Raw genomic sequence first — 27,030 nt, 5'->3', positions numbered from 1 at the left:
GTACTTAGATTGGTGTGTATTGTGTGTATGGTTGTGAAATTGTTAGATATTACTTGTTAGATATTACTGCACTGTTGGAGCTACAGTAGAAACACAAGCGTTTCGCTAAACTCGCAATAACATCTGCTAAACATGTGTAGGTGACCAATAAAATGAGATTTTATTTGAAATGTAGAGGGCAGACAGATCCAGAGAGAGGAAGAGAGGAGATGAGATTCGTACCCATATCACCAGGGGTATGTGTGGTCTGGAGTCTGAGGGGCTAACAACTACACCAGACTCCAGCACATACTGTACGGTGTACACACTCAACCATTAGTCGACTGTATGTATCCACTGGGGTAGGCTAAAAGGTACTGTAGGTCTGTGAAGGTCTTTATAGTGTTGTCACGACAACAGTATCATAATACTACCATACCCAGACTATACTCTGATTTAAGTAAATGATTAGAATATTAATAATTACAAATATTGTAAAATTCAATAGGATAATTACATATTATTCAATTATTGCTTAGAAAATAAGCAAATGTAACTTTGGGTGACAAGACTGTTTGTTTGTTTCCAACATTAGTACTGTTTACCTCATGAAATTATCTCAGCTTGGAGGCTCCCAAGTGGCGCAGCGGTCACTACAGACCCGGGTTCAATCCCAGGCGGTGTCACAACCGGCTGTGACCGGGAGTCCCATAGCGCGCCGCACAATTGGCCCAGCATCGTCCGGGTTAGGGGAGGGTTTGGCCGGGGGGGGGGTTTACTTGGCTCATCGCGCTCTAGTGACTCCTTGTGGCGGGCCAGGTGCCTGCAGGCTGACTTCGGTTGTCAGTTGTTTCCTCTGGCACACTGGTGCGGCTGGCTTCTGGGTTAAGCGGGTGGGTGTTAAGAAGCGCGGTTTGGCGGGTCATGTTTCGGAGGATGCATGACTCGACCTTCGCCTCTCCTGAGCCCTCTGGGGAGCTGTAGCGATGAGACAGGATCGCAATTGGATATCACAAAATTAGGGAGAAAAAGGGGGTAAAATACAACAACAATAAAAAATATGAAATTATCTCAGCCAGTCTTGGAGTGCATGTCATCTGAATGACCAGTCACTCAAACTATGTCAGTGTCATATTGTGTCCTGTAACTGTTTATGCATGAGAGGACAGATAAACACATTGTCTCAGACCTCCTCAGAGCTGACCTTTCACTCTTATTCCCTGTTAATCCCAGCCCTGTGGTCCACTAATAGTGGTGAAATAATTTGTGTTTAAGGAGGAGCTTACTGAGGCGTACAGTGAGTAGGAGGCATGCTGCATGAGACTGTACTCACTGAGATTCTGTGATAAACACTAAGTTATGGAGAGGACTGTTGTTGGTTGACTTTATACTGTAGCTACGCAGCATTCCACAATGACTGTACCCTCTTTATCAGTGGAGGCTTGCTGACAACTGTCCTTTGACCTGAGTGACCTCTATCTCTGACCTCTGCTAAACTATAATGATATTAATCAGTAGAATAAAAAGACACTCTTTCTCGTTTGTTCTAGAATGTTAATCTGGACTCCTGTTTGGCTCTAAATATACATGTATCAACTTTCACTCTCTCTCTCTCTCTCTCTCTCTCTCTCTCTCTCTCTCCTCTCTCTCTCTCTCTCTCTCTCTCTCTCTCTCTCTCTCTCTCTCTCTCTCTGTGTGTGTGTCCTATTCCTTAAAAGAGACGCACCTCTGTCCGTCACACACAATGCACCTCTTGTCCCTAAAACACAGCCATCATTTTTAAATGCAACAGCCAGGCCCTTAAAGCTGGGCCACAGCTGGGTGCAGGATGGACGAGTCAAACATATCTATCTGACCACAAAGTTGTCATGAGGGAAATATGATCTTGTGATGTCCATTTTCTGAATTCTGAGTTATGAAGAGTGTGTGTGCGGGATGGTGTGTGTGTGTGTCCAGGAAAATGTAATATGATTTAGACTTCACTGTACCAATACTTATAGAGACGAGATCTTGTGACGTCCATTTCCTGAATTATGAAGTGTGTGTGTCTGGAAAGAGACACTTCTCTTTAACAAGGTTCGAGTCGGCCCTGGCCCCCTTCCCCACCCCACCCTAACCATCTAACTGACGTCCTGAAACCAGACTATACACATACATACAAACAAAACGTCCTACAGTATACCCTTGTGTCATCTACAGTCCATGTGCCATAAACATTTATCTGCTGGAAAAATGGCTCAACGCACTCATCCATCCACACACACACACACACACACACACACTCTCCGTCACACACTTCTCTGTAGAAGATGGCAACAGAGAATCTGAAAAACTGCACCATGACTGGAGAGGAGACAAGACAAACACTGGTATGTCTGAAGCTTCTTCTAGCTTCTTCTAGGACTTCAAGTGTAGGGCTGACCAGTGTTTTTAACAGGTTTGGGTCACTCTCTCTTCTGTATCATTAACGCTCTTGATCTTCAGCAACAGTTTGTGGTGATATTTCTCTCTCGGTTGCCAGGGATAACATGTTGAAGTTTTGGGAAGCAGACACACGAATAGGACATGTGTAGCTTTTGGACAGACAGACACACATCCTCACACACACAAACACACACAGCTGCTCGCTGTCTGTCTAACTCCTCTCTTTACAGAAGAACGTTTCATTTCCACATATTTTACAGCGGGCCAAGAGAAGAGCCTACGATCCACACTGATTCTCTCTGAAGGAATCAGAGCCATGAGAGAAGAAAACAGCAACCTCCCATCCCAAATCTTTAGTCATAGACCTCCCCCCTCACTAACCTCCGTTCCCTCGCCCACACGCATCAGTACACCCTGTTATTTCCCATCACTGTTCCTCTGGGGCTAGTTCATACCTGACAGGCAGCACTGAGGTATGGGGTTAAGGTCAGGGCTGAGGTATGGGGTTAAGGTCAGGGCTGAGGTATGGGGTTAAGGTCAGGGCTGAGGTATGGGGTTAAGGTCAGGGCTGAGGTATGGGGTTAATGTCAGGGCTGAGGTATGGGGTTAAGGTCAGGGCTGAGGTATGGGGTTAAGGGCAGGGCTGAGGTATGGGGTTAAGGTCATGGCTTACACACTTGGATGTGGTTGAGGATTATCCGTTTGGCTGAGAGGCTTGCAGCCAGGCTGGGCACTGACATTATGCTTGTTAGGTTGGTATGCTTCCTACAGGTCAATAGACAAGATGTTCAACCTGTCAACAAATCAGTCCAGATTCCAACCTTCCTGATCCTGCCCTGGCTCTGGTTAGGGGTTCTGCTCACTGTCTGAGGCTCAATAACCTGTGGCAATCAAACAGTAATCAAACAGGGTCTACCAGCGTTTTTGATGATGTTCTATGCAGACATTCTCCCCTGATTGAAATTGAAATCAAAAGGTCTACACTACAGTACAAAAAGAGCTTAAAAGAGTTGATGGAGAGTTCACCAGGGTCGTCTCTCTCTTGCACATGCACACACATGCACACATACACATTCACACACACATACTGTAAATAGAACAAGTGGCCTCTCAGATCTTCCCTCAGAGGGCCATGGCATTCCGGACAGTTCCATTATCCTGTCCCTATGGAGACAGGGAAGTTGATGATGGATGAGGGCACGGATTTCGGGATGTATACATGGCCTTGTTTTCATGGAACAAGGAAATCATGCCATTTATAGACATGCACGGATGCACACACACACAAACACACACACAATCTCCTTCCCACCAATGCAGAGTCGTTGTCTATATAAAAAAGATCAGTTGCTTGTTATTGTGCTCAGCTTCCTGTGCCACGTGTCATGTCCTGTTCCACATAGGCCATCATCTTTTCCCATGAAGGGATGGGGAACAGTCTCTCTCACTCCCTCACCCTCTCTCTCTTTCTCTCTCTCTCTCTCTCTCTGGAAGACAGTGAGGTCTTTCCAGTCCTGTTCTACTGTTTTTGGGACCATAATTTCTCCCTGTGATATTCCAGCCCCCTCCCCGCAGGAGGAGGAGGAGGAGGAAGGCTCCCAGTACAAAGGAGAGCATTGATCTGCTGAACATATTTTCTGCTGAGGAAGCCTTGTGTCCCAAGTCCTCATGCTGTCCTGTGTTGGGCCAGGCCAATCATTGACTGGGACAACAGGCTGTTCATACTGGTGCCTGACTGAACTAGACTGAACTGGACTGAACTAGATTGAACTAGACTGAACTAGACTGGACTAGACTAGACCGAAATACAGTCCCGTGTGGCTCAGTTGGTAGAGCATGGTGTTTGCAACGCCAGGGTTGTGTGTTTGATTCCCACGGGGGACCAGTATGGAGAAGAAAATGTATGAAATGTATGCATTCACTACTGTGAGTCGCTCTGGATAAGAACATCTGCTAAATGACTAAAATGTAAAAAAATAATTAAATGTAACTAGACTGGGGCCTCTGGCCTAGAGGCTCTTGGTTTCATGTGTCCTTCAAAAGTAGCAAAATACCTCTAAAATATCCATACCTTACAATCACCAACTTCATCCTTTGTTTTGTGGGCTCGTCAATCACTTTACATGCATTTGTCAACACTTTAAAGTCTTATGGAAACAAGCACTTTGTTTATTTTCCAGTTTTGTTGGATTGGCATTACGAGCTACAACCCACAATAACTTTGACTATGAAGCAACTATGAGTGTGTATCAGTGCCTAGAGGACCGTGATATTTTCTTGAACGCTCTCTGTGAATAAAACCCTACGCAGTCTGCCAGGGGGAGTGGGTGGTGGCAGGGATAGAGGACAACCATGCCATATCACTTCTCTGGCCAATGCTAAACACCCATGAAATTACCATCTCTGGAACATAACTTTCTCTCACACAATCAACTCCTCTCTCTGCTCTCTGTCAATCCTCCCTCCCTCTGTTTCTCTCTCTCTCTCCTTTTTCTTTTCCTACAGTAATGAGTTCTGTGGGAGAATGTCAACAAGCTGAAGGACCCTGGACTTTCAGGAGTTTCGGGTTGTTCCTCAGTGTATTCATGATGGAGTTAAGAGACATATTCTAACACAGATGCCAGGCTGATGAATATGGAAGAGTGACTGTGTCGTCGATTCCCTTCTACATCTGTATTGCCACATCCATATGTCATGTGTCGAGAAGCCGTAAAAATGTAACATTGTATGGCCGTGATCGACCCCCGGGAGTGGTTGATATTTGTGCAGTTGCCAGTTCAACCGCAAACAACTGTCATCCATTCAAAACAGCTGTAGTTCAACCTTTGCCAATCCAGGGGCCTGTGAATGATCAACAGGAAAATGTGATGAGTCCACTCTTCCCGAGAGAGATAAAGGAAGATAGATAGAGGGATAGGGATAGGGACAGAGAGAGAGAGAGAGAGAGAGAGAGAGAGAGAGAGAGAGAGAGAGAGAGAGATAGGGAGAGAGGGATAGGGAGAGAGGGATAGATGGAGAGGGAAAGAGAGAGAGAGGGAGAGAGAGAGGGATAGGGAGAGAGAGCGAGAGAGAGAGAGAGAGAGAGAGAGAGAGAGAGAGAGAGAGAGAGAGAGGGGACAGACATCTGTGAGGAACGTCTTCTCTTCAGTTTGATTCATGGACAAATCCATCAACCTGACGAGGAGAAGATGTTGATTTGGCTCAACTGATGCAAATGACTCTCAGGGCATGGATAATTTACTACTAAAATATGCTAGAAATAAAGTGGAAGGAGCAAGACAATAGACACAACTACTTTTTGAAATAAACATGGATTGTAAAAAAAAATTCTAAAGTGAAATCAGCCTTTTGCCTTTTTGGATAGCACAAGTGTTTATGATGTCAAACTGAAATAAATTATTTTACAACTAGGCCCAGTGGATGTGTGAATGTGAGGGAGTGAGAATAGGAGTGTGAATGTGAGGGACTGAGAATGGGGAGTGAGAATATGAGGGAGTGAGAATGGGGAGTGAGAATATAAGGGAGTTGGAATGGGGAGTGAGAATGTGAGGGAGTGAGAATAGGGAGTGTGAATGTGGAGTGAGAATTTGAGGGAGTGAGAATGGGGATGAAAATGGGGAGTGAGCATAGGGAGTGTGAATGTGAGGGAGTGAGAATGGGAGTGTGAATGTGAGGGAGTAAGAATGGGGAGAGGAAGAGACCCAACAATTTTTTATTTCTTTGCATTTTGTTTGCTGGAACAAATGTCACGGGAACAACACACCAAGGTGCCAACAAGGGAGAAATCATGACTCTTACCACTCTCTATCCAGATGAGATAGAGTGAGAGAGAGAGAGAGATAATGCCCCTTGAATTGAATTGAGGGAGAGAGAGAGAGACACACAAATAGAGAGAGAGAGAGTGTGAGAGAGAGAGCGAGAGAGAGAGTGAGAGACACAGAGAGGGTAGGAGGGAGGGAGGGAGGGAGGGAGGGGGAGGGAGGGAGGGAGGGAGGGAGGGAGGGAGGGAGGGAGGGAGGGAGGGAGGGAGGGAGGGAGGAGATAGCGTTGATGGTCTGACTATGACTCACAAGGCCTTCGCATCCTTAAAGCTGTTGAATGTTCTTCCTGTCTCTTTCAACTCCACCACTCCTTATGGGGTTTCCTGTAACCATGGTAACTGTAGAGGTCAGATGTTCCACACACTGTATTGTCGACCTGGTAAATTCCCAAGTCCCAACACAGCCGGGTTAGAGTAAAATTCCCTCAAGCCACCTTCTTTGATTTTTAAGAACTCACTGACAAAGCCTTCTTCTCACTGGCTGTGTGCATTAAGAACTGAAGAACTCTGTCCTTATGGTTAGAACGTCACATACAGTCGTGTCCAAAAGTTTTGAGAATGACACAAATATTTATTTTCACAAAGTCTGCTGCCTCAGTTTGTATGATGGCAATTTGCATATACTCCAGAATATTAGGAAGAGTGATCAGATGAATTGCAATTCATTGCAAAGTCCCTCTTTGCCATGCAAATGAACTGAATCCCCCAAAAACATTTCAACTGCATTTCAGCCCTGCCACAAAAGGACCAGCTGACATCATGTCAGTGATTCTCTCGTTAACACAGGTGTGAGTGTTGACGAGGACAAGGATGGAGATCACTTTGTCATGTTGATTGAGTTCGAATAACAGACTGGAAGCTTCAAAAGGAGGGTGGTGCTTGGAATCATTGTTCTTCCTCTGTCAACCATGGTTACCTGCAAGGAAACACGTGCCGTCATCATTGCTTTGCACAAAAAAGGCTTCACAGGCAAGGATATTGCTGCCAATAAGATTGCACCTAAATTAACCATTTATCGGATCATCAAGAACTTCAAGGAGAGTGGTTCAATTGTTGTGAAGAAGGCTTCAGAGCGCCCAAGAAAGTCCAGCAAGCGCCAGGACCATCTCCTAAAGTTGATTCAGCTGCAGGATCGCGGCACCACCAGTACAGAGCTTGCTCAGGAATGGCAGCAGGCAGGTGTGAGTGCCTCTGCATGCACAGTGAGGCGAAGACTTTTGGAGGATGGCCTGGTGTCAAGAAGGGCAGCAAAGAAGCCACTTCTCTCCAGGAAAAACATCAGGGACAGACTGATATTCTGCAAAAGGTACAGGGATTTGACTGCTGAGGACTGGGGTAAAGTTATTTTCTCTGATGAATCCCCTTTCCGATTGTTTGGGGCATCCGGAAAAAAGCTTGTCCGGAGAAGACAAGGTGAGCGCTACCATCAGTCCTGTGTCATGCCAACAGTAAAGCATCCTGAGACCATTCATGTGTGGGGTTGCTTCTCAGCCAAGGGAGTGGGCTCACTCACAATTTTGCCTAAGAACACAGCCATGAATAAAGAATGGTTCCAACACATCCTGCGAGAGCAACTTCTCCCAACCATCCAGGAACAGTTTGGCGACGAACAATGCCTTTTCCAGCATGATGGAGCACCTTGTTATAAGGCAAAAGTGAGAACTAAGTGGCTCGGGGAACAAAACATCGATATTTTGTGTCCATGGCCAGGAAACTCCCCATACCTTAATCCCATTGAGAACTTGTGGTCAATCATCAAGAGGCGGGTAGACAAACAAAAACCCACAAATTCTGACAAACTCCAAGCATTGATTATGCAAGAATGGGCTGCCATCAGTCAGGATGTGGCCCAGAAATTAATTGACAGCATGCCAGGGCGGATTGCAGAAGTCTTGAAAAAGAAGGGTCAACACTGCAAATATTGACTCTTTGCATCAACTTCATGTAATTGTAAATAAAAGCCTTTGACACTTATGAAATGCTTGTAATTATACTTCAGTATTCCATAGTAACATCTGAAAAAAATATCTAAAGACACTGAAGCAGCAAACTCTGTGAAAATTAATATTTGTGTCATTCTCAAAACTTTTGGCCACGACTGTACAGTTTGAACTGGGCGTTAACAGTTCCTATGAGAATACTGAAAATGAGCAGAAAGAACCAAACTGGCCACTTTGTCTGAGTTTGTGCTTGCACTGTAACAAGGGCTCTATTAGAATACAACTATTCTCATATTATTGGTTTGACACTGTGTCTCCCACCTGTCACTCTCTCAGTAATCAGAAACTCTTACATAGCAAAATCAATGGTGTACATTTAAATCTGAAAGTGTAGAATGTACACTATTTTCAGTGAACATATGAGTCCCACTGTACTAGTGTTAAAATCAGCTAGCTCACCCATGTTACAAATCAGTATTGGATGTCCATCCATGTCTGAGGAAGTTGGGAGATGATGTGGAAACCGGCCACTAGGGGCAGCAGTGAGCGCTGTTACCTTCGAGTAGGCTTTGGTTTGCTACAGTGTTGTGGACGGGGATGGTGGATAAGCGTAAGCTTCTGGTTCCCCAAAGGTTGCATCTTCAAATCCAGCCATAAAAAGTTCATTTGTATATTTTGTTTTAAGCCTATCCCAAACGTTAACCGTTAATGCCTAACCTTAAGATTTCAGAGTTAATGCCTAAATTTAATCATAAACAATGTTAAATTTGACGTTTGAGAAACCTTGATGAACGTCTAATTCTAAAATAACACTTTTGAAAGTGTTAAAGATTGAACTGCAGAGTTCCCAGAGATCAGAGTTCCCCATTTAACTATTTTCCGTGAACATACAGTATGAGTCCCACTGTACTGGTGTTAAAATAACACTTTTGAAAGTGTTAAAAATTGTACTATGTTGCAGTGTTCCCCATTTAACTATTAAAGTGTTCAAAGGAACTTGTTTGTGGTGTTTGCAACACCTACAGTGTAATATATTACACTTAATTTAGAGTAAACTAGACTCACTTTGCTTAGTGGTGACGCTGTTACACTTTCTCAGTGTAAGAAATGAACACCTTTAGTGTTACAGTAAATCATTTTTGGGTGTTGTTTTCACACTATATGGTCTGAAGCCTAATTTGCATATTTCCCAGGGTGTCTTTTCATTTTGAGTAAATTGTAGAGTTAACACCCATGACTGTATATGTTAGTGACAGAGACAGGGTTGTTGAATTATTTCCTTTTAAAGAGCTGTGGCTTTCACCAAGTGAGTTCCTAGGGGAAGGTTATCATTCAAATTAAACTCTATGACAATACAGTCCTTATATCATAAGGCCTTAATTATTGGCCTAGTAAGTGGCCAATAAAACTTCTGGTTTACAGGCGACATCAGGCCTGCAAATCCCATTATGCTGGCTTGCAAAGTGATGTGTAATTTCAGATTTAGTTGGGATATCCAACAGTTGGAGTTTTTATTCACCCGCAACCTACATTCAGAAGAACTGCTAGGGTTACTTAACTTAATTTAAAAAACCTACCTAAACCATTTAAATTGGAACAACCATTTCAGTCAAGGGTGCAATAAATCTAACTAACTGATTGTATTTGTTTAGAAAATATGTATTTATTATTTATCTTTGTGTAACATAAGATTAATGAAACAATTAATGTACACAGATATGAAAAACAATCCTGAAAAAAATCTATCGGCAGTAGAGCGTGCTGGGAAATATGACAATGATGGGTGTGGTTTTAATGGGACTGTTTTACTCTCTACAGTGTAAAACAATAATTCTGATTATTAACACCAATACTGGGGGTTCTTTTACACCACTGAGTGTTAATTTCACTCTTACAGAGGGTAATTTAACTCCTGAAACAATACTAGCAATGTTAAACAAAAAAATCAGCAATGGACAATTTGCTGTGTAAGTGATAACACCCACCACCAAGACTATATCCCTGCTCACTAATTGGTTCCTCTTACAGATCCTGTCCACTTGTTGGTTCATTGTGCAGCCCCCCCCGGCACATTATCTCATTATCAACCTGGTGTGTAATCTCTCTCTCTCTCCCTCCCTCCTTCCCCACTCTCCTCCTCTCTCCTTCACCACTCTACCCCTCTCTCCTTCCAAACTCTTCATCTCCCTCCTTCCCCACTCTCCTCCTCTCTCCTTCCCCACTCTCCTCCCCCTCTCTCCTTCCAAACTCTCCATCTCTCTCCTTCCCAACTCTCCCCGTCTCTCCTCTCACCTCTCTTCCTCTACTCCCTTTTACTAATAGGGCCATGACCCTCTTAACAGCATGTGTGATAGGAGGATAAAGACGTGAGACAAAGGGCTTGGGAAACAGCCCATTGGTAGATATACTGGGAGTCAAACTGTAATAGAGCTGAATTCAAATGGTCCGTATTTGACGAAGGTCTGGTTGGGTGTTATCGCTTCAAGTAATCTTTCTATTATTGTTGCATTGTTATGGTGCTTTCACACCTCCTCTATAGTCAATAGAAATACTTCATTTAGAGGTGTAGAGCACAGGAGGCTGGTGAGGGGAGGTCGGCTCATAATAATGGCTGGAATGGAGTGAATAGAACTGATCAAACACCTGGAAACCATGTGTTTGATGTGTTCGATACCATTCCATGTATTCCGTTCCAGCCATTACTATGAGCCCCTCCTCCCCAATGAAGGTACCACCAGCCACCTGTGGTATAGAGTTATGGAGGGTTGACTAGAGATGGAGATAGAGCTGGGGACACATTGTGTTGTGTAGGGGTTAGACAGCAGAACAATGGACAAAATAGGACTTACTCTGGCACCTTTCTCAGGGAAGCATTTACACCCTCCGCTGCAGTCTCTCCCTCCACATGGCCCACTCTGCTTCTTACCACCCTGGAGAACATCACAGACAACTGGGTTAGAGACAACAAAACAATATCTCACCACATGCATGTATAAACAGTAATAACCCCCAGACATACTGTAATATGTTCATGTGCAGCTTACAGGTTTTGTCTGGTGTATGGTGGCACATGGGATATGCATGTGTATAGTTGAACACGCATGTAGCTTAATTATACACAGTAGCCTATATACGCAGGATCTGCCGTGCTGTGAATATAATATGTATATAACAGACGGTGTGTATAGTAGTTGTTTATGACTGTGGGGTCATTGCATGACTGAGTTTGATAGTTTGGCTACTGTCTGAGGATATGATTTGTATGGTGGTCTGTGTGCTAAATGGTTGCTCCGATGTGGTTCGTCTGACTCATTTCAGCCATTAACACCCCTGGACATCCAGACAGACTGGACATCCAGACAGACTGGACAGACAGACAGACTGGACATCCAGACAGACTGGACATCCAGACAGACTGGATAGACAGACAGACTGGACATCCAGACAGGCTGGACATCCAGACAGACTGGACATCCAGACTGGACATCCAGACAGACTGGATAGACAGACAGACTGGACATCCAGACAGGCTGGACATCCAGACAGACTGGACATCCAGACTGGACATCCAGACAGACTGGACATCCAGACAGACTGGATAGACAGACAGACTGGACATCCAGACAGGCTGGACATCCAGACAGACTGGACATCCAGACTGGCCATCCAGACTGGCCATCCAGACAGACTGGACATCCAGACAGACTGGACATCCAGACTGGACATCCAGACTGGACATCCAGACAGACTGGATAGACAGACAGACTGGACATCCAGACTGGACATCCAGACAGACTGGACATCCAGACAGACTGGACATCCAGACTGGACATCCAGACAGACTGGATAGACAGACAGACTGGACATCCAGACAGACTGGACATCCAGACTGGACATCCAGACAGACTGGATAGACAGACAGACTGGACAGACAGACAGCACATGTTCCTTTTATATGAAACTCTCCCATTCATCAGAGTCGTAGACTGACATCCTTATTCTGACAGTGAGAATGAGCCTGTGAACAATCCCCCAGACTCCCCAGAGACGTTAGGCTGCATACCAGTGCTACTACCACGAGGCAGTCTGTACAGGACTGAACACAAACATGAAACAACCATGACCACAGTTCAGTGTGGACAAGACATGATCAAAGAGAAGTCCCATAACCTATGGTGGTTACTAACTGGTGGGTTGGGACCCATTGGTGGGTTGTGGCCAGTTCTGCTAAAGACTGGGTTGTGGTCTGAGACATGGTTCTGTTTACTTGGTGGGTCACACAGGACATTTCCAGGCTGTAAGTGGGGCACTAGTGAAGAATGTCTGGAACCTCTACCCCAGGCTTCCCATGGAGATCCTAGGCTGCATACCAACAGGAACACAAAGCACTCTGTAACATGTAGCATGGACATTGGACAAATGGTCAGATCACCAGAGGCCACTGTGGTCACTAAGGCATAAAACACTACTACCTCTATAAGGCCATACATGAATGCAAATGACTTACGTATTTACACTTTGAGATTATTATTGTATAATAAAAGGTGCTTTACAAAAGTAAATAATAATTGAGTTTGAGTTTATTTTATTTTTACAGGGACAGTGCACATTAATCAACGTTTCAGTAAAAGTGCCGGTTTTAGCCAGCCGGCTAATTTTCAACCGCAGTCCCTGGGCAGGTTATTAAAAACAATTACAATATAGACAATCATTGAACAGTGAGCACACGCAGAGTAACATAGGACAAGCAAGACATAGCATACAGACAGAGCAACATAGGACAAGCAAGATGTAGCATACAGACAGAGCAACATAGAACAAAAAGCAACAAGACAAAATCCATAAAAGCAAGAAAGTGTTTCCACACCTCACAAGCTACAGACAACAGACAACATGGAAAGCGGCAATACACAGCTAGGGATTATGTTCACAAGTCTGATTGACCTTTAGCCATGTCTTCATGCATTTTGTGAAAGTGTGATATGTGGTGCAGTTATGTGTGTCTGATGGCAGTGTATTCCAGACATGGGAAGCTCTCACAGAGAAAGCAGATTTACTAAAGGTGCTTTTCCTTAAGGGAACTATACAGTCACCTCTCATGGCAGACCTTGTGGATCTGCTGCCATATGTTTGGGTTTTCTGTTTTACAAAAATACTGAGTGGAGGGGGAGCCAGGCCATTTAGGATCTTGAATACAAGACATGCGTCGGTGTATTGCACAAGATTTTCCCAACTCAGGAGCTCATGCTTTCTGAGGATGTAACAGGGATGATGGCTATTGGGCTTTCTATCGAGCACTTTGAGAGCCTGTTTGTAGACAGACTGAATAGATTTTAATGTTGTATAGCAAGCTTGGGTCCAACTAGTCAAGCAGTATGTTAAGTGGGGGAGTATCATCGATTTGAAATACAGTTTGGCTACCTCTGTGGTCAAACAATTTCGTATAAATCGGAAATTAGCTAGGTTGAATTTGCTTTTTAAAAGAGAGGTTGGAAACAAGTATGATTCCAAGGTACTTAAAATCAGATACCACCTGGAGCTTCTCCCCTGACACATAGACATCTGGCTCAGTAGCATCTGTTGCCCTCTTTGTGAAGAACATGCAAACTGTTTTTTTCACATTGAGATGCAAACACGAGTCACTGAGCCACTTTGTAACCTGGACCATTACAGTAGTGAGTTCTTGTGCAGCTTGTTGTTTGCTCTTTGCATGCACATATATCACTGTATCATCTGCATACATTTGAACTTCAGACCCAGTGCAGACGGAAGGAAGATCATTAATGTACAGGCTGAACAGGAGGGGCCCCAGTATTGACCCTTGGGGCACGCCCACATCATAGCTAAGAGTGGGCGACAGCTCATTGCTCACTCTGACACACTGAGTTCTGCCTTCAAGGTATGATTTCATCCATCTCAAGGCATCGGGGGAAAAGTTGAACTTGGACAATTTTGTGATGAGAATCTCATGGTTAACAGTATCGAAAGCCTTCCTTAGGTCCAGAAACACAGCCCCAACAACGCCCCCTTTGTCCATATTGGACTTCACATTTTCCAGAAGAAAGCAGTTGGCCGTTTCTGTGTTACTTTTATTATTATTATTATTTGACCTAAAGGACATATTTGCATGCTTAATGTTCCACAAGAGTTTCCACAGCTGAGCCTGAGAGTGAATAGCAATGAAAGGAAAGCAAACACTCCCTGGAAAACCTGCCCAAACTGTTTCCCTGTCAGAGAATTGAATGCATAGAACGAGCGACTCAGCCTATATATCTGAGACAGTCAGTCTATAGTTGACATGCAAGGAGTCTCCAAGGCTGGTTTATCTTGTGACATCATTGGACTGTGTCCTCCTAACTCCCCATCTACTCAGTCATACCAGCGCCTGCTTAGACAGCATTTGCCAACCCTGATCCCCCAACCCCCCACCCCTCCCCCGCCTGCAAAAAACTCCCAAAATGTTCCAAACGGTTACTTTATGTTCTCAGCGTGACAAAGTGGCAGATTAGGAATCGTAGAAGTTCTCCCTCCTTATACGACGTGTTGGGCACAGATCTGCCAAAGAGCACATTGAGACCCTCCCCGGGTTCACAAAGAGAGTCTTTCACCCTGCAGATGATGTCCTTTCATGATCCCCTATCTTCCCCACCACAAAGGACCTTCTTCCCTTCCCCTATGGAATGCCTGAGGCTCAATTTCCTCCCTAACTGGCTGTAGCTATCTGGGGATCTCTGGATCTATAGGCGACCCATCTTTAGCAGACTGTAAATCTTCAGTACAGGCATACAGTGGGGAGGGATAGCCCAGACTGACTGACTGCTGAAGAGTATAGCGAAGACTTGACTTGAGACAGTGTCATTCAAGTCTAAATTCCACTTCCTTTTGAGATCATAATAACCTAAAGTAGCTTCCACTACTTTGTCCGCTTTTCCTCAATCTGCACTGACATTACAGAACTGGACAGGTGAAAGAGAATCTGGTAGTCAACAGGCGTCCTCCATATGGCTTCCACACAGCATGTGTTCTAGCACTGTACAGGAGAGGATAAGGAGAGGAAGCCATGTCAGACTATTGGGATGTACCCCTGCTGAGGTGTGACATCACAGAGGCATCGACTGGACAGTGGACTGGAAACCCCACCTGCTACACAATAGGACACATCACCTCTGGACAGACACATAGGACAAAGATGTTTCCCTTCAAAAGAGGACAAAAACATGACATGTGGCTATGTGGAATCCATTTGCTTTTGTGGTTTGGCCTAAAATAGTTGATGACTATTTCAGCTGAAGACAATGGTATTGTGTTACAGTATATCCTGTGCCCACCCACTACCATCACAACAACCTGCTCTTTCCAGCATCATCTTTTCCAGGTCTGCTACACTAATCACCTTAACATCCTTCATCACATAGAGAGAACCAGAGGCTTCTCAAGGAGAGGCCAGGAGTTTCATTGGTGGAGAATGGGGATTGAGGTCTGCTTAGCTGCCACTTTGGAGGCTTAAAACATGGTCCTGACCATGAGGTCAATGGTTAGTTGATTGCTCGTGTTAGTTACAATTTCAGAACTATTAAAATCCTCTGAAGAAACATAACCCTGGTTTGTTGTTTTTCCTATTTGGAGACATGCTACGGGGTTAACCAGAGAAGGTCAAAGGTCAACTGAATGAATGAGTTCACGAGAACCAAGACAAGGTGTTAACACACACGGCAGAGGTATTTCATTTCCTCTCCATTCGTTCTCTCTACCCACACTTCCTCGCTCCTGGTCCTGTGGGGAGTACAGAGTGTGGAGGCTTTTGTCCCATCCCAAAATGAACACTCTTGACTCAGCTATTTCATGACATGCTTAAGGATAAGTTGATTGGGTTGGGACCAAGGCCAGCACACACTGCAGCTGTCCAGAACCAGGTTCAGAACCAGGTATGTAGGACAATGCTCTAGGCGGTCCCAGACACGATGCCAGACACCCTTCTAGAATGTTCTCTCTGAACAGTTGATCACACCAGATCAGACCACCCACATGCCCAACACCACAGCTAAGGATTTTGGCTCAGCGACAAGCATCTGGTATATTAACATTTATCTGACTCCTACAGCATTCAAAGCCGTTGGGCCAGAGGACCCAGTCCCAGTCTCAACAGTGTCATGGTCAACACTGGAACTGGAACGAGTGCGCTGAGAGTTGGGAAGCAAGTTCAGGGAGTGAGTTTTACAATAAATAAAGGCAACAATGAACACGAAATACAAACAACGCACCGACATGAAAACAGAGTCAATAACACCTGAGGAAAGAACCAAGGGGAGAGACAGATGTAGGGAAGATAATCAAGGAGGTGATGGAGTCAGGTGAGTGTCACGAGGCGCTGGTGCGCGAGACGACGGTGACAGGTGTGCGGGATAATCAGAAGCCTGATGACCCAGAGGCCGGAGAGGGAGTAGACGTGACAGGAACCAGGCTCAACACCTCAGCACAGTGTTAAGGACAGCCAGGGTGACAGAGGAGAGCTACAGAAACTGCCTCAGTAAAAGATCTAAAATGGAGGACGGAATGCTAATCTGTTAGACTCTATGTCTTTGGAGTGTATAAGAGAACACCGCAGACCTCCAATGTTAACGTACAGTAACTCGCATGTAAATATTCACATGATGAATTGAGATGGATGTTAAATACTTCCTCCCCTGATCTAAATGCATTGGACAGTCTGGGACTGCTATTGTGAAAGGCTGAGCTACAGTTTTAGTGCATATCCTGTATGTTTCTAGGAAACACAACATGACAAGCACCACATAGACTCCAATAAACCAGACTGTATAATCTGTTTCTGTTTGAAACAGGACTTTTCTAGTTTCTTCTGTGACCGTCCAATGTTAATTATCTTTCACGTGTCGTGCTCAGAGCAAGCTAGACTGTGTGGTCCATCAGACCCTTTCTGGTCAAAACCATCTACTCTCCGTGGGCTGTCTGATCAGAAAACAGGCATGCACACTCAAATTGAAACCACGTGAACTGCAGGTTTGTGGCACTTAAATCTTGAACTGTAGTGGACTATGTTTTACCCGTGCGATATCTAAATGTCTAAAGAGCATGACCACGAGAAAAGAGCAAAAGAAAAGAAAATGAAAAACGTTCCAACATTTCTGAATCCAGAATATTCCAGACAGCGCTGACCACAATGATAAACAAACAGACAGACGTAAAGGGGGATCTGACCAATGATGCGAAAGAGTGTCTGGGCCGGCAGGTAGCCTAGTGGTTAGAGTGTTGGGTCTCTGTCGTTCTGACCCTGAACAAGGCAGTTAACCCACTGTTCCTAGGCCGTCATTGTAAATAAGAATTTGTTCTTAACTGACTTGCCTAGTTAAATATTTTTTTTTAAATGCACACACACACACACACACACACACACACACACACACACACACACACACACACACACACACACACACACACACACACACACACACACACACACACAGAGAGACACACACCACACACACAGAGACACACACACAGAGACACACACACACAGAGACACACATTGTTCCCATCTTCCCAAACTGTAACATATTTTTGGGGGGGACATGCATACGACCTCTTGGATGTAAACATGTCTAGTGGTGGAGAGGATGCCCATCGTAACTCACCCAGATAAGCGTTAAGAGCAGCTTCATGGGAGAGACTGCCAAAGTTAACGGCTTTGTTTCCTGTAAAGTCTAACTTCCCCTGAAACAGGCACCAATGATCCCTTCCCATTAAAGTGTAACACATGATGATTTACTGTGGCTCAAGGCTATCTCTTACCATGCACTAGTATTCTCATGTGAGCTAAAGTCTACTTTAACAGGAAACACTGTCCCAAAGAGTGGGAGAGAGGTCAGGAGGAAATGATCTTAGTTTATCCAGGTCACATACTGCATCTTCCCCCAGGTCAAATTATTATTCACTTCTTTCTTCATTATTACTGTGAGATTTTGAAGTATTGCAGCTAAGCTACCCCTGGTAAGCATACTGCAAACCCTTCCAGGAGAGACGTATACTGTTTCGGGACTGTGGTTAGTTTATCTGTCTTGGGACCAGACGATTGCTGATTCACCACCAAGAGAGAACTCCCTAGCCCAGAATGGAGACCCCTCTGTCTGTGTACATCCAGTTCTTTTCCTACATGTTTACTCACTAAGGATTGCACAACCCCCACAGACCCCCGGAGCATATGTCCAGTGAGGAGACTGAGACAGCCTGTTCACATCAGGACACTGATGACAGTAATGACAGAGTTCGAGCTAGCAAACATCTGCTGCTGCCAAGGAAATAAACAGCAACATGATAACATAATGCCCCTTATCCCCATGACAACATCATTCCGCCTCAATGAAAGGTTAGAGAGGTTACGGCTGTTTAAGTGCCTGAGAGTCTGTTTCTGTTTTTCTTGAATGAAATGAGAGACTTCAGTGAGGTGGTGTGTGTGTGTGTGTGTGTGTGTGTGTGTGTGTGTGTGTGTGTGTGTGTGTGTGTGTGTGTGTCAATCTGTCTATAGGTGGTCTCTGTCTATAGGTGGTCTCAGTGGGCGGTTGCTGTAAGATGAATGTCTACCTTAATGAAGAAATCTGTGAGTTAGTAGAATGCTGCCTCCCTCGTCTTTATGACTACACTCCCTAACCCATTCATCAACTCCTATAGAATGTCCTACTGTGTAGATAACACACCCGCACACACACACACACGCACACACGCGCACACACACACACACACACACACACACACACACACACACACACACACACACCACACACACACACACACACACACACACCACACACACACACACACACACACACACACACACACACACACCACCCATCTCTATCACTACATTATTAATGCCATAGTGCAGGCTGAGAAATCCCTCCATTAAGGCAGATGTACTGTACATAGCCTCAGAGGTGTCATGCCCATAGGAGGCACAGGGGTACAGTGACCCCTCAGATTAGTCCTTCAAAAAAAAGTAGGCTCCCAATCTCCCAATCTCATAACTGTCTACCAAGAAGCCAGTAGCTAGTTTGTCTAATCTTAGCTGGCATGCCTAGTCGGTAGACTTTAGAAAAGCAAGCAATAACTAAACGTACTGAATAAGACTCACATTCCTTTCAATCTTTTACCCAGGTTTTAGCACCAATGCAGAGAAGCATATTTAGTTTCTTTAAAAACCAGGCATGAGGATACAGACAGCTCAAGAGGTATGTTAAGATATGCAGAAAAATAGACATATTTATTACATAGAATGTATCTTAATGATGTTTGAAGGTGTTTGAAAAAGGTTTTGAAAAATGCTGTTTGAAAAATGCAAAATTCTCAAACTAAAGGACGGGAGGCCGTACTCATACTTTGTGCCCCCTCAGATTTTGGGGTGCATGACACCCCTGCATTGCCTTGCTGTATATGTCACTGATCTGGTGTTTCTGTTTTGAATGTTTGGCTGGCCAACCTCTACATGCAGTGAAACTTGTGTTATGATGTTTTTGTTAAAGTACTAGTTATAAAGTAATGTGTTTGTCATTGTGGTGTGTCTGGTGTCTTAAAATGCAGCAAGTGTGACTTAACTGAAGTACCACATTTTACTCAGTCATAACAAACCAACACTGTTGTTGGTTAGCGTGGTCAACCTGTGGTCAATCTGACTCACAGTGGTTGTGGTTCACCTGACAAACATAACCACTTCCTAACCACATCCCACCACGTCCACTGTGTCAGCCCAGCCAGGGTAAACACACATAGCCACAGAGCCAAAGCCAGATCCAGAACCAGACAGAACCAGACCAGGACAGGAGGACTACAGATGATACCAGACAGACTGAGCCTGTGCTTAGGACCTTACGTATCTAGTGGACAGTATAGTGGACAGTATTCTAGGATTGGACTTGGGTACAGTGACGAGATGATGAGTTGGTTTAGGGAATGTTTGGGAGTTCCAACCCCCAGTGAGCAACACATTCCACTGCACAGCCCACGCTGACCCAAAGCATCATGGGAGGATTTAGCACACTTCAGAGAAAACCAGACCTCTGTCCCCCGATGACAAGGGCTTCAGAAAGACCAATGAGGACACAAGTCTTTCCAAAGGACACACACACGTCTCTGGCCTATACCCTAACCCTATACCTCTGGCCTATACCCTAACCCTATACCTCTGGCCTATACCCTAACCCTATACCTCTGGCCTATACCCTAACCCTATACCTCTGGGCTATACCCTAACCCTATACCTCTGGCCTATACCCTAACCCTATACCTCTGGCCTATACCCTAACCCTATACCTCTGGCCTATACCCTAACCCTATACCTCTGGCCTATACCCTAACCCTATACCTCTGGCCTATTCCCTAACCCTATACCTCTGGCCTATTCCCTAACCCTATACCTCTGGCCTATACCCTAACCCTATACCTCTGGCCTATTCCCTAACCCTATACCTCTGGCCTATACCCTAACCCTATACCTCTGGCCTATACCCTAACCCCATACCTCTGGCCTATACCCTAACCCTATACCTCTGGCCTATTCCCTAACCCTATACCTCTGGCCCATACCCTAACCCTATACCTCTGACCTATTCCCTAACCCTATACCTCTGGCCTATTCCCTAACCCTATACCTCTGGCCTATACCCTAACCCTATACCTCTGGCCTATACCCTAACCCTATACCTCTGGCCTATTCCCTAACCCTATACCTCTGGCCTATTCCCTAACCCTATACCTCTGGCCTATACCCTAACCCTATACCTCTGGCCCATACCCTAACCCTATACCTCTGGCCTATTCCCTAACCCTATACCTCTGGCCTATACCCTAACCCTATACCTCTGGCCCATACCCTAACCCTATACCTCTGGCCCATACCCTAACCCCATACCTCTGGCCCATACCCTAACCCTATACCTATGGCCCATACCCTAACCCTATACCTCTGGCCTATACCCTAACCCTATACCTCTGGCCTATTCCCTAACCCTATACCTCTGGCCTATTCCCTAACCCTATACCTCTGGCCTATACCCTAACCCTATACCTCTGGCCTATACCCTAACCCTATACCTCTGGCCTATACCCTAACCCTATATCTATGGCCTATACCCTAACCCTATACCTCTGGCCTATTCTGTAACCGTATACCTCTGGCCTATACCCTAACCCTATACCTCTGGCCTATTCCCTAACCCTATACCTCTGTCCTATTCCCTAACCCTATACCTCTGGCCTATACCCTAACCCTATACCTCTGGCCTATACACTAAGCCTATACCTCTGGCCTATTCCCTAACCCTATACCTCTGGCCTATTCCCTAACCTTATACATCTGGACTATACCCTACATTTTCAGATATTACATATTTCTAATTTTGACAGAAAGTGGTTTCATTTCAAGCTAAAGTGTACTGTTAGCTAGCTAGCTAACGTTATTATTCGTATCCCAGAGCCATATTCATGCAGGGTAGTAACGACATGATTTGGCACTGTGTTCATTGTTGTTAAACTAGCTAATGTTAGCTGGCTGGCTCGTTAGCCAACATTACGTGACGTGTGTGATCTTAAATGTTGTTTAACTAGCTAGCTAGCTATATGTCTTAAGCTAAAGTGTACTGTTAGCTAGCCAGCTAATGTTAGCTGGCTGGCTCTCTAGCTGACGTTATTATTCGTATCCCAGAGCCGTTTGCTTTTCTAGTTAGAGACGAATGTTAGCTAGCTAACATTGAACCTGGTTGGTTAGCTTCCAGCACTGTGGCATTGTTGGCACTGTGTTCATTGTTGTTTAACTAGCTAATGTTAGCTGGCTGGCTTGTTAGCTAACGTTACGTGACGTGTGTGATCTTAAATGTTGTTTACCTAGCTAGCTAGCTATATGTCTTAAGCTAAAGTGTACTGTTAGCTAGCTAGCTAATGTTAGCTGGCTGGCTCTCTAGCTGACGTTATTATTCGTATACCAGTTGTTTGCTTTTCTAGTTAGAGCCTAATGTTAGCTAGCTAACATTGAACCTGGTTGGTTAGCTCCCAGCACTGTGGCATTGTTGGAAATGTTCATTGTTGTTTAACAAGCTAACGTTAGCTGTCTGGCTCGTTAGCTAACGATACGTGATGTGTGCACAACACCCGTTGAATATGGCCGGTGTCAGTAAACGTCTGCAAAAAAACATAATGAAGTTGTTGCCAGCAAAGCTGGTTAGGCTGTTTTCATGTTATCCATAGGTAAACAAATCATCGGCCAGAGCGTCAAGTGTGCGCTCCGAGAGCGAAGCGAGATGGGTGGGAATAAAGCTTAAGAGGGTGTGAACGATGCTGAATGGGTGTAGACAAAGAAGAGCTCTTCACTAGATACCAAAACATTCAAAGGCCATTTTCTCAAAAGTGAGTTTACAAGTGAATCAACTTTCAAAGCAGAATTACTTTCCCATTGTTCCTCAAATGCAGTGTATGATATACCATTTTGTAGCGCTGAGTCTCTACTTTTATCCAATGTAAAAAACACAATTTCAAATTTTGCTACATAAGACCAAATCCAGGTGGTGAGTCAAATATACACACAGCTTGTACATTTCAACAAGCTCTCACAGTCTCATGCCATTATTCGACATTCATCCATGTTCCTCAAATAAGTTGTTCCAACTTGTTGTTCCAAACGTCAAATTTAGAAGTTTTTGGTTACTTATCTGTATCGTTTCAACTTTATTAACTCCGAATTCTTAAGGTTAGGGTTAACGTTTGGGATAGGCTCAAAGCAAAAATATAAAAAACTATGTTTTATCACTGAATTCGAACATGCAACTTTTGGGTAACCAGAGGCTTGAAGGTAACAGCGTTCACTGTTGCCCCTAGTAGCCGGTTTCCACGTCATCTTCCAACATCCTCAGACATGGATGGATGTCGAATACTGAGTTGTATCACGGGTGACCTGCCTGTGTACATTCCAGAACTCTCTTGGTGCATCATTTCCTGTGACATCTGGTAATCCCTAACAGGTCATTAATCTGTCCCGGACAAATAGAGTTATTCAGATGGAGAGGAAACACAAAGATAGGCATATCACTGAGGGAATGACAGCAGGGCTTTGGGGAGAGAACAATGACGTAATTTCTAATGAACCCATTGGATCTCCTGTGTCCGCCTGTACTTACATGTTTGGAGTTGAGATTGTCTACATAAATGTACAGTATGTGTGGTTCTCTGAGCCTTTTTAGGATGGCAATCACGTGAGTGGACACTGCACATGTAAACCATCACCTTAACAATGATCAAATATCAGATTACCTTACTTCCTATTCTATCGTTAACCATTAAAGGGGATGGAAAAACTGACCCTGTGTCTGTGGTTAACTTCTACCATAAGTCTCACAAATTGGTGGTTATGTACATATACTGATCATGAGCGGCATGTCAAAACAGTCATCAAGCTCAATCAACCTGAAGTGATGGATATGGATGATCTTTCTTCAAAGATGGCTTCTCTCTTACACACATGAAACGAAGAACTGGAGCACAAACACTGTGTCTCTCTGTGACTCCCCATAGCTCCAGGTGATCACATGAACACAGATCATAGATCAGAGAGGACGAGAGGTCAGGATCACTGCTTGATCTGTAATCGTCTGATCACTCCTGACAGGGTATTCACCATGACAAAGAACATTCACAGCACATGACGTGGAAGATGGCAGACAGAAGGGAGGGTGGTGCAGCAGTTGCTGCTTCTCCTACAGATGCTGTTATTTTAACTAAAACATCAGGTGTACGCCGACCCCAGCTAAGTAACTCATGCAAGAATTGAAGGTGCAGTGATGTGTTTTATCTCCAGTACAGTGATGTGTTTTATCTCCAGTACATTGCCATGATTGTCAGTTATGTAGCTGCTCTACTGATAATCTCAGTGCGTCCTTGCTGGGATGACACAATCAATCTACTGCCGGAGAATATCAACACCAAACACATTGGTTCACCATTCCACAGGAATGGACAGTACACAGCATACCATAATGTTCAAATTAGAGCATGACAGACGTAGGTTTACCATGTTGAGAAATAAGGTGATGAAAGAAATCAGACAGGCAAACCTTTTTATTAACATAATTGGTGAAGCAAAGGGAATTTCTAAATTGAGCTGGGAGAATCGAAAAAAAGTTAACGGAGAAAGACCATAGTAACACTGCAAAGAGTGTTAGTATACTACCTGTGGTGTTGAAGGTTGTTGAAAAGTGTGTAGCAGAGCAACTGATTGCCCACCTCAACAACAGGCCCTTCACATTACACTCCATGCAGTTCAGCTTCAGAGCAAAACACTCCACAGAAACGGCCAACTGCTTTCTTCTGGAAAATGTGAAGTCCAAGATGGACAAAGGGGGTGTTGTTGGGGCTGTGTTTCTGGACCTAAGGAAGGCTTTTGATACTGTTAATCATGAGGTTCTCATCATAAAATTGTCCAAGTTCAACTTTCCCCTGATGCCTTGAGATGGATGAAATCATACCTTGAAGGCAGAACTCAGTGTGTCAGAGTGAGCAATGAGCTGTTGCCCACTCTTAGCTATGATGTGGGTGCACCCCAAGGGTCAATTCTGGGGCCCTTCTTGTTCAGCCTGTACCTTAATGATCTGCCTTCTGTCTGTACTGGGTCTGAAGTTTAAATGTATGCAGATGATACAGTGATATATGTGCATGCAAAGAGCAAACAACAAGCTGCACAAGAACTCACTACTGTAATGGTCCAGGTTACAAAGTGGCTCATGGACTCATGTTTGCATTTCAATGTGAGAAAAAAAACAGTCTGCATGTTCCTCACAAAGAGGACAACTGATGCCCCTGAGCCAGATGTCTATGTGTCAGGGGAAAAGCTCCAGGTGGTATCTGATTTTAAGTACCTTGGCATCATACTTGATTCCAACCTCTCTTTTAAAAAGCAGGTGAAAAAGGTAACTTATATAACCAAATTCAACCTAGCTAATTTCCGATTTATACAAAATTGTTTGACTACAGAGGTAGCAAAACTGTACATCAAATCTATGACACTCCCCCACTTAACATACTGCTTGACTAGTTGGGCCCAAGCTTGCTGTACAACATTAAAACCCATTCAGTCTGTCTACAAACATGCTCTCAAAGTGCTTGATAGGAAGCCCAATAGCCATCATCCCTGTTACATCCTCAAAAAGCATGAGCTCCTGAGTTGGAAAAGTATTGTTGTCACGTCCTGACCAGTATAAGGGTTATTTGTTATTGTAGTTTGGTCAGGACGTGGCAGAGGGTATTTTGTTTATGTGGTTCGGGGTGGTGTTTTATGTAGTAGGGTGTTTGATTTATTATTTCCGGGTTTTTGGGGTTATGTTCTAGGTTTGTATTTTCTATGTGGTCTCTAGTCTTTTGTATTTCTATGTCTAGTTTATTGGGGTTGGACTCTCAATTAGAGGCAGGTGTTTTCTAGTTGCCTCTGATTGAGAGTCCTATATATGGGTATGTGTTTGGTTAAGTGTTTGTGGGAGATTGTTTCTTGTTTTGCTGAGTGTGCCTGACAAGACTGTTTTGTTGTTCGTGTGTTTTTCGGTTTGTTATTTTGGTGTTCTCTTAATTTAAAAAGAAATAACAAGATGAGCATCCACATTCCTGCTGCGTTTTGGTCCTCCATTCCCGACGACAACCGTTACACTTGTGCAATACACCGACGCATGTCTTGTATTCAAGATCCTAAATGGCCTGGCTCCCCCTCCACTCAGTACTTTTGTTAAACAGAAAACCAAAACATATGGCAGCAGATCCACAAGGTCTGCCATGAGAGGTGACTGTATAGTTCCGTTAAGGAAAAGCACCTTTAGTAAATCTGCTTTCTCTGTGAGAGCTTCCCATGTCTGGAATACACTGCCATCAGACACACATAACTGCACCACATATCACACTTTCACAAAATGCATGAAGACATGGCTAAAGGTCAATTAGACTTGTGAACATAATCCCTAGCTGTGTATTGCCGCTTTCCATGTTGTCTGTTGTCTGTAGCTTGTGAGGTGTGGAAACACTTTGTTGCTTTTATGGATTTTGTCTTGTTGCTTTTTGTGCTATTTTGCTCTGTCTGCATCCTACGTCTTGCTTGTCCTATGTTGCTATGTGTGTGCTCACTGCTCAGTGATTGTATGTATTGTTATTGAAATAGTTTTTAATAACCTGCCCAGGGACTGCGGTTGAAAATTAGCCGGCTGGCTAAAACCGGCACTTTTACTGAAACGTTGATTAATGTGCACTGTCCCTGTAAAAATACAAATAAACTCAAACTGAAACACCACGCTCAATGGAAACACTAAAGTAATACTGCTCAAGTAATAACTATTGATATTCCATTATCAGTAGAATATAGAGGAAATACATCAATCAGAGGTCAGACGGAGGTAAAATATAACCTCTAACTACACCAATCTCAGTCTAAGTGCCTTTGGTGTTGAAGGTACCTGAATCTCCTGACTTTAAACCACAGGAAACATGACCGTGACTGGTTCAAGCCTTAGTCGCCCGTGGACCTCATGGTCAGACCGTTTGGCGAAGGTAGTTTCTCATGCTCTATGGGGTCCTGAATTTTGTCCTTTACTCCCTGACCCTGGCCCAGCAGAATTTCTTTCCTACTCCAGTCTACTGTTGACTTCTAGCAAGGGGCCACGAGGGGGAGCCTGAGAAGGTTGTTGTCATGGTTACATTTGCCCCCAAGGGGATGGAGAAGGTTTCAATGGACCATCAGATTGTGGTCCTTCAAATCAACTTTACAAGGTAGCATCTTATCAATAAACATTCTACTCAACATAAATCACAACAATTAGATATGCAGTAGATGCAATATAT

At 44.2% G+C, this 27,030-nt stretch overlaps 1 protein-coding gene across 2 annotated transcripts in view; it reads right to left on the bottom strand.

Moving 5' to 3' along the window:
• The window catches only part of LOC106586671 (uncharacterized), a 127,395-nt gene that overhangs the window by 61,570 nt on the left and 38,795 nt on the right, over positions 1-27,030 (bottom strand). For both annotated transcript variants that reach the window (XM_014174188.3, XM_014174189.3), the window contains exon 4: positions 11,013-11,093. In XM_014174188.3, coding sequence (XP_014029663.2) covers positions 11,013-11,093 — 81 coding nt within the window. The remainder of the gene's footprint in view (positions 1-11,012; positions 11,094-27,030) is intronic.

Source organism: Salmo salar, chromosome 25, assembly GCF_965601325.2.
Source record: "Salmo salar chromosome 25, fSalSal1, whole genome shotgun sequence".
In the NCBI taxonomy this organism is placed as follows: Eukaryota; Metazoa; Chordata; class Actinopteri; order Salmoniformes; family Salmonidae; genus Salmo; species Salmo salar.
This window is presented reverse-complemented; position numbering and strand designations above follow the sequence as displayed.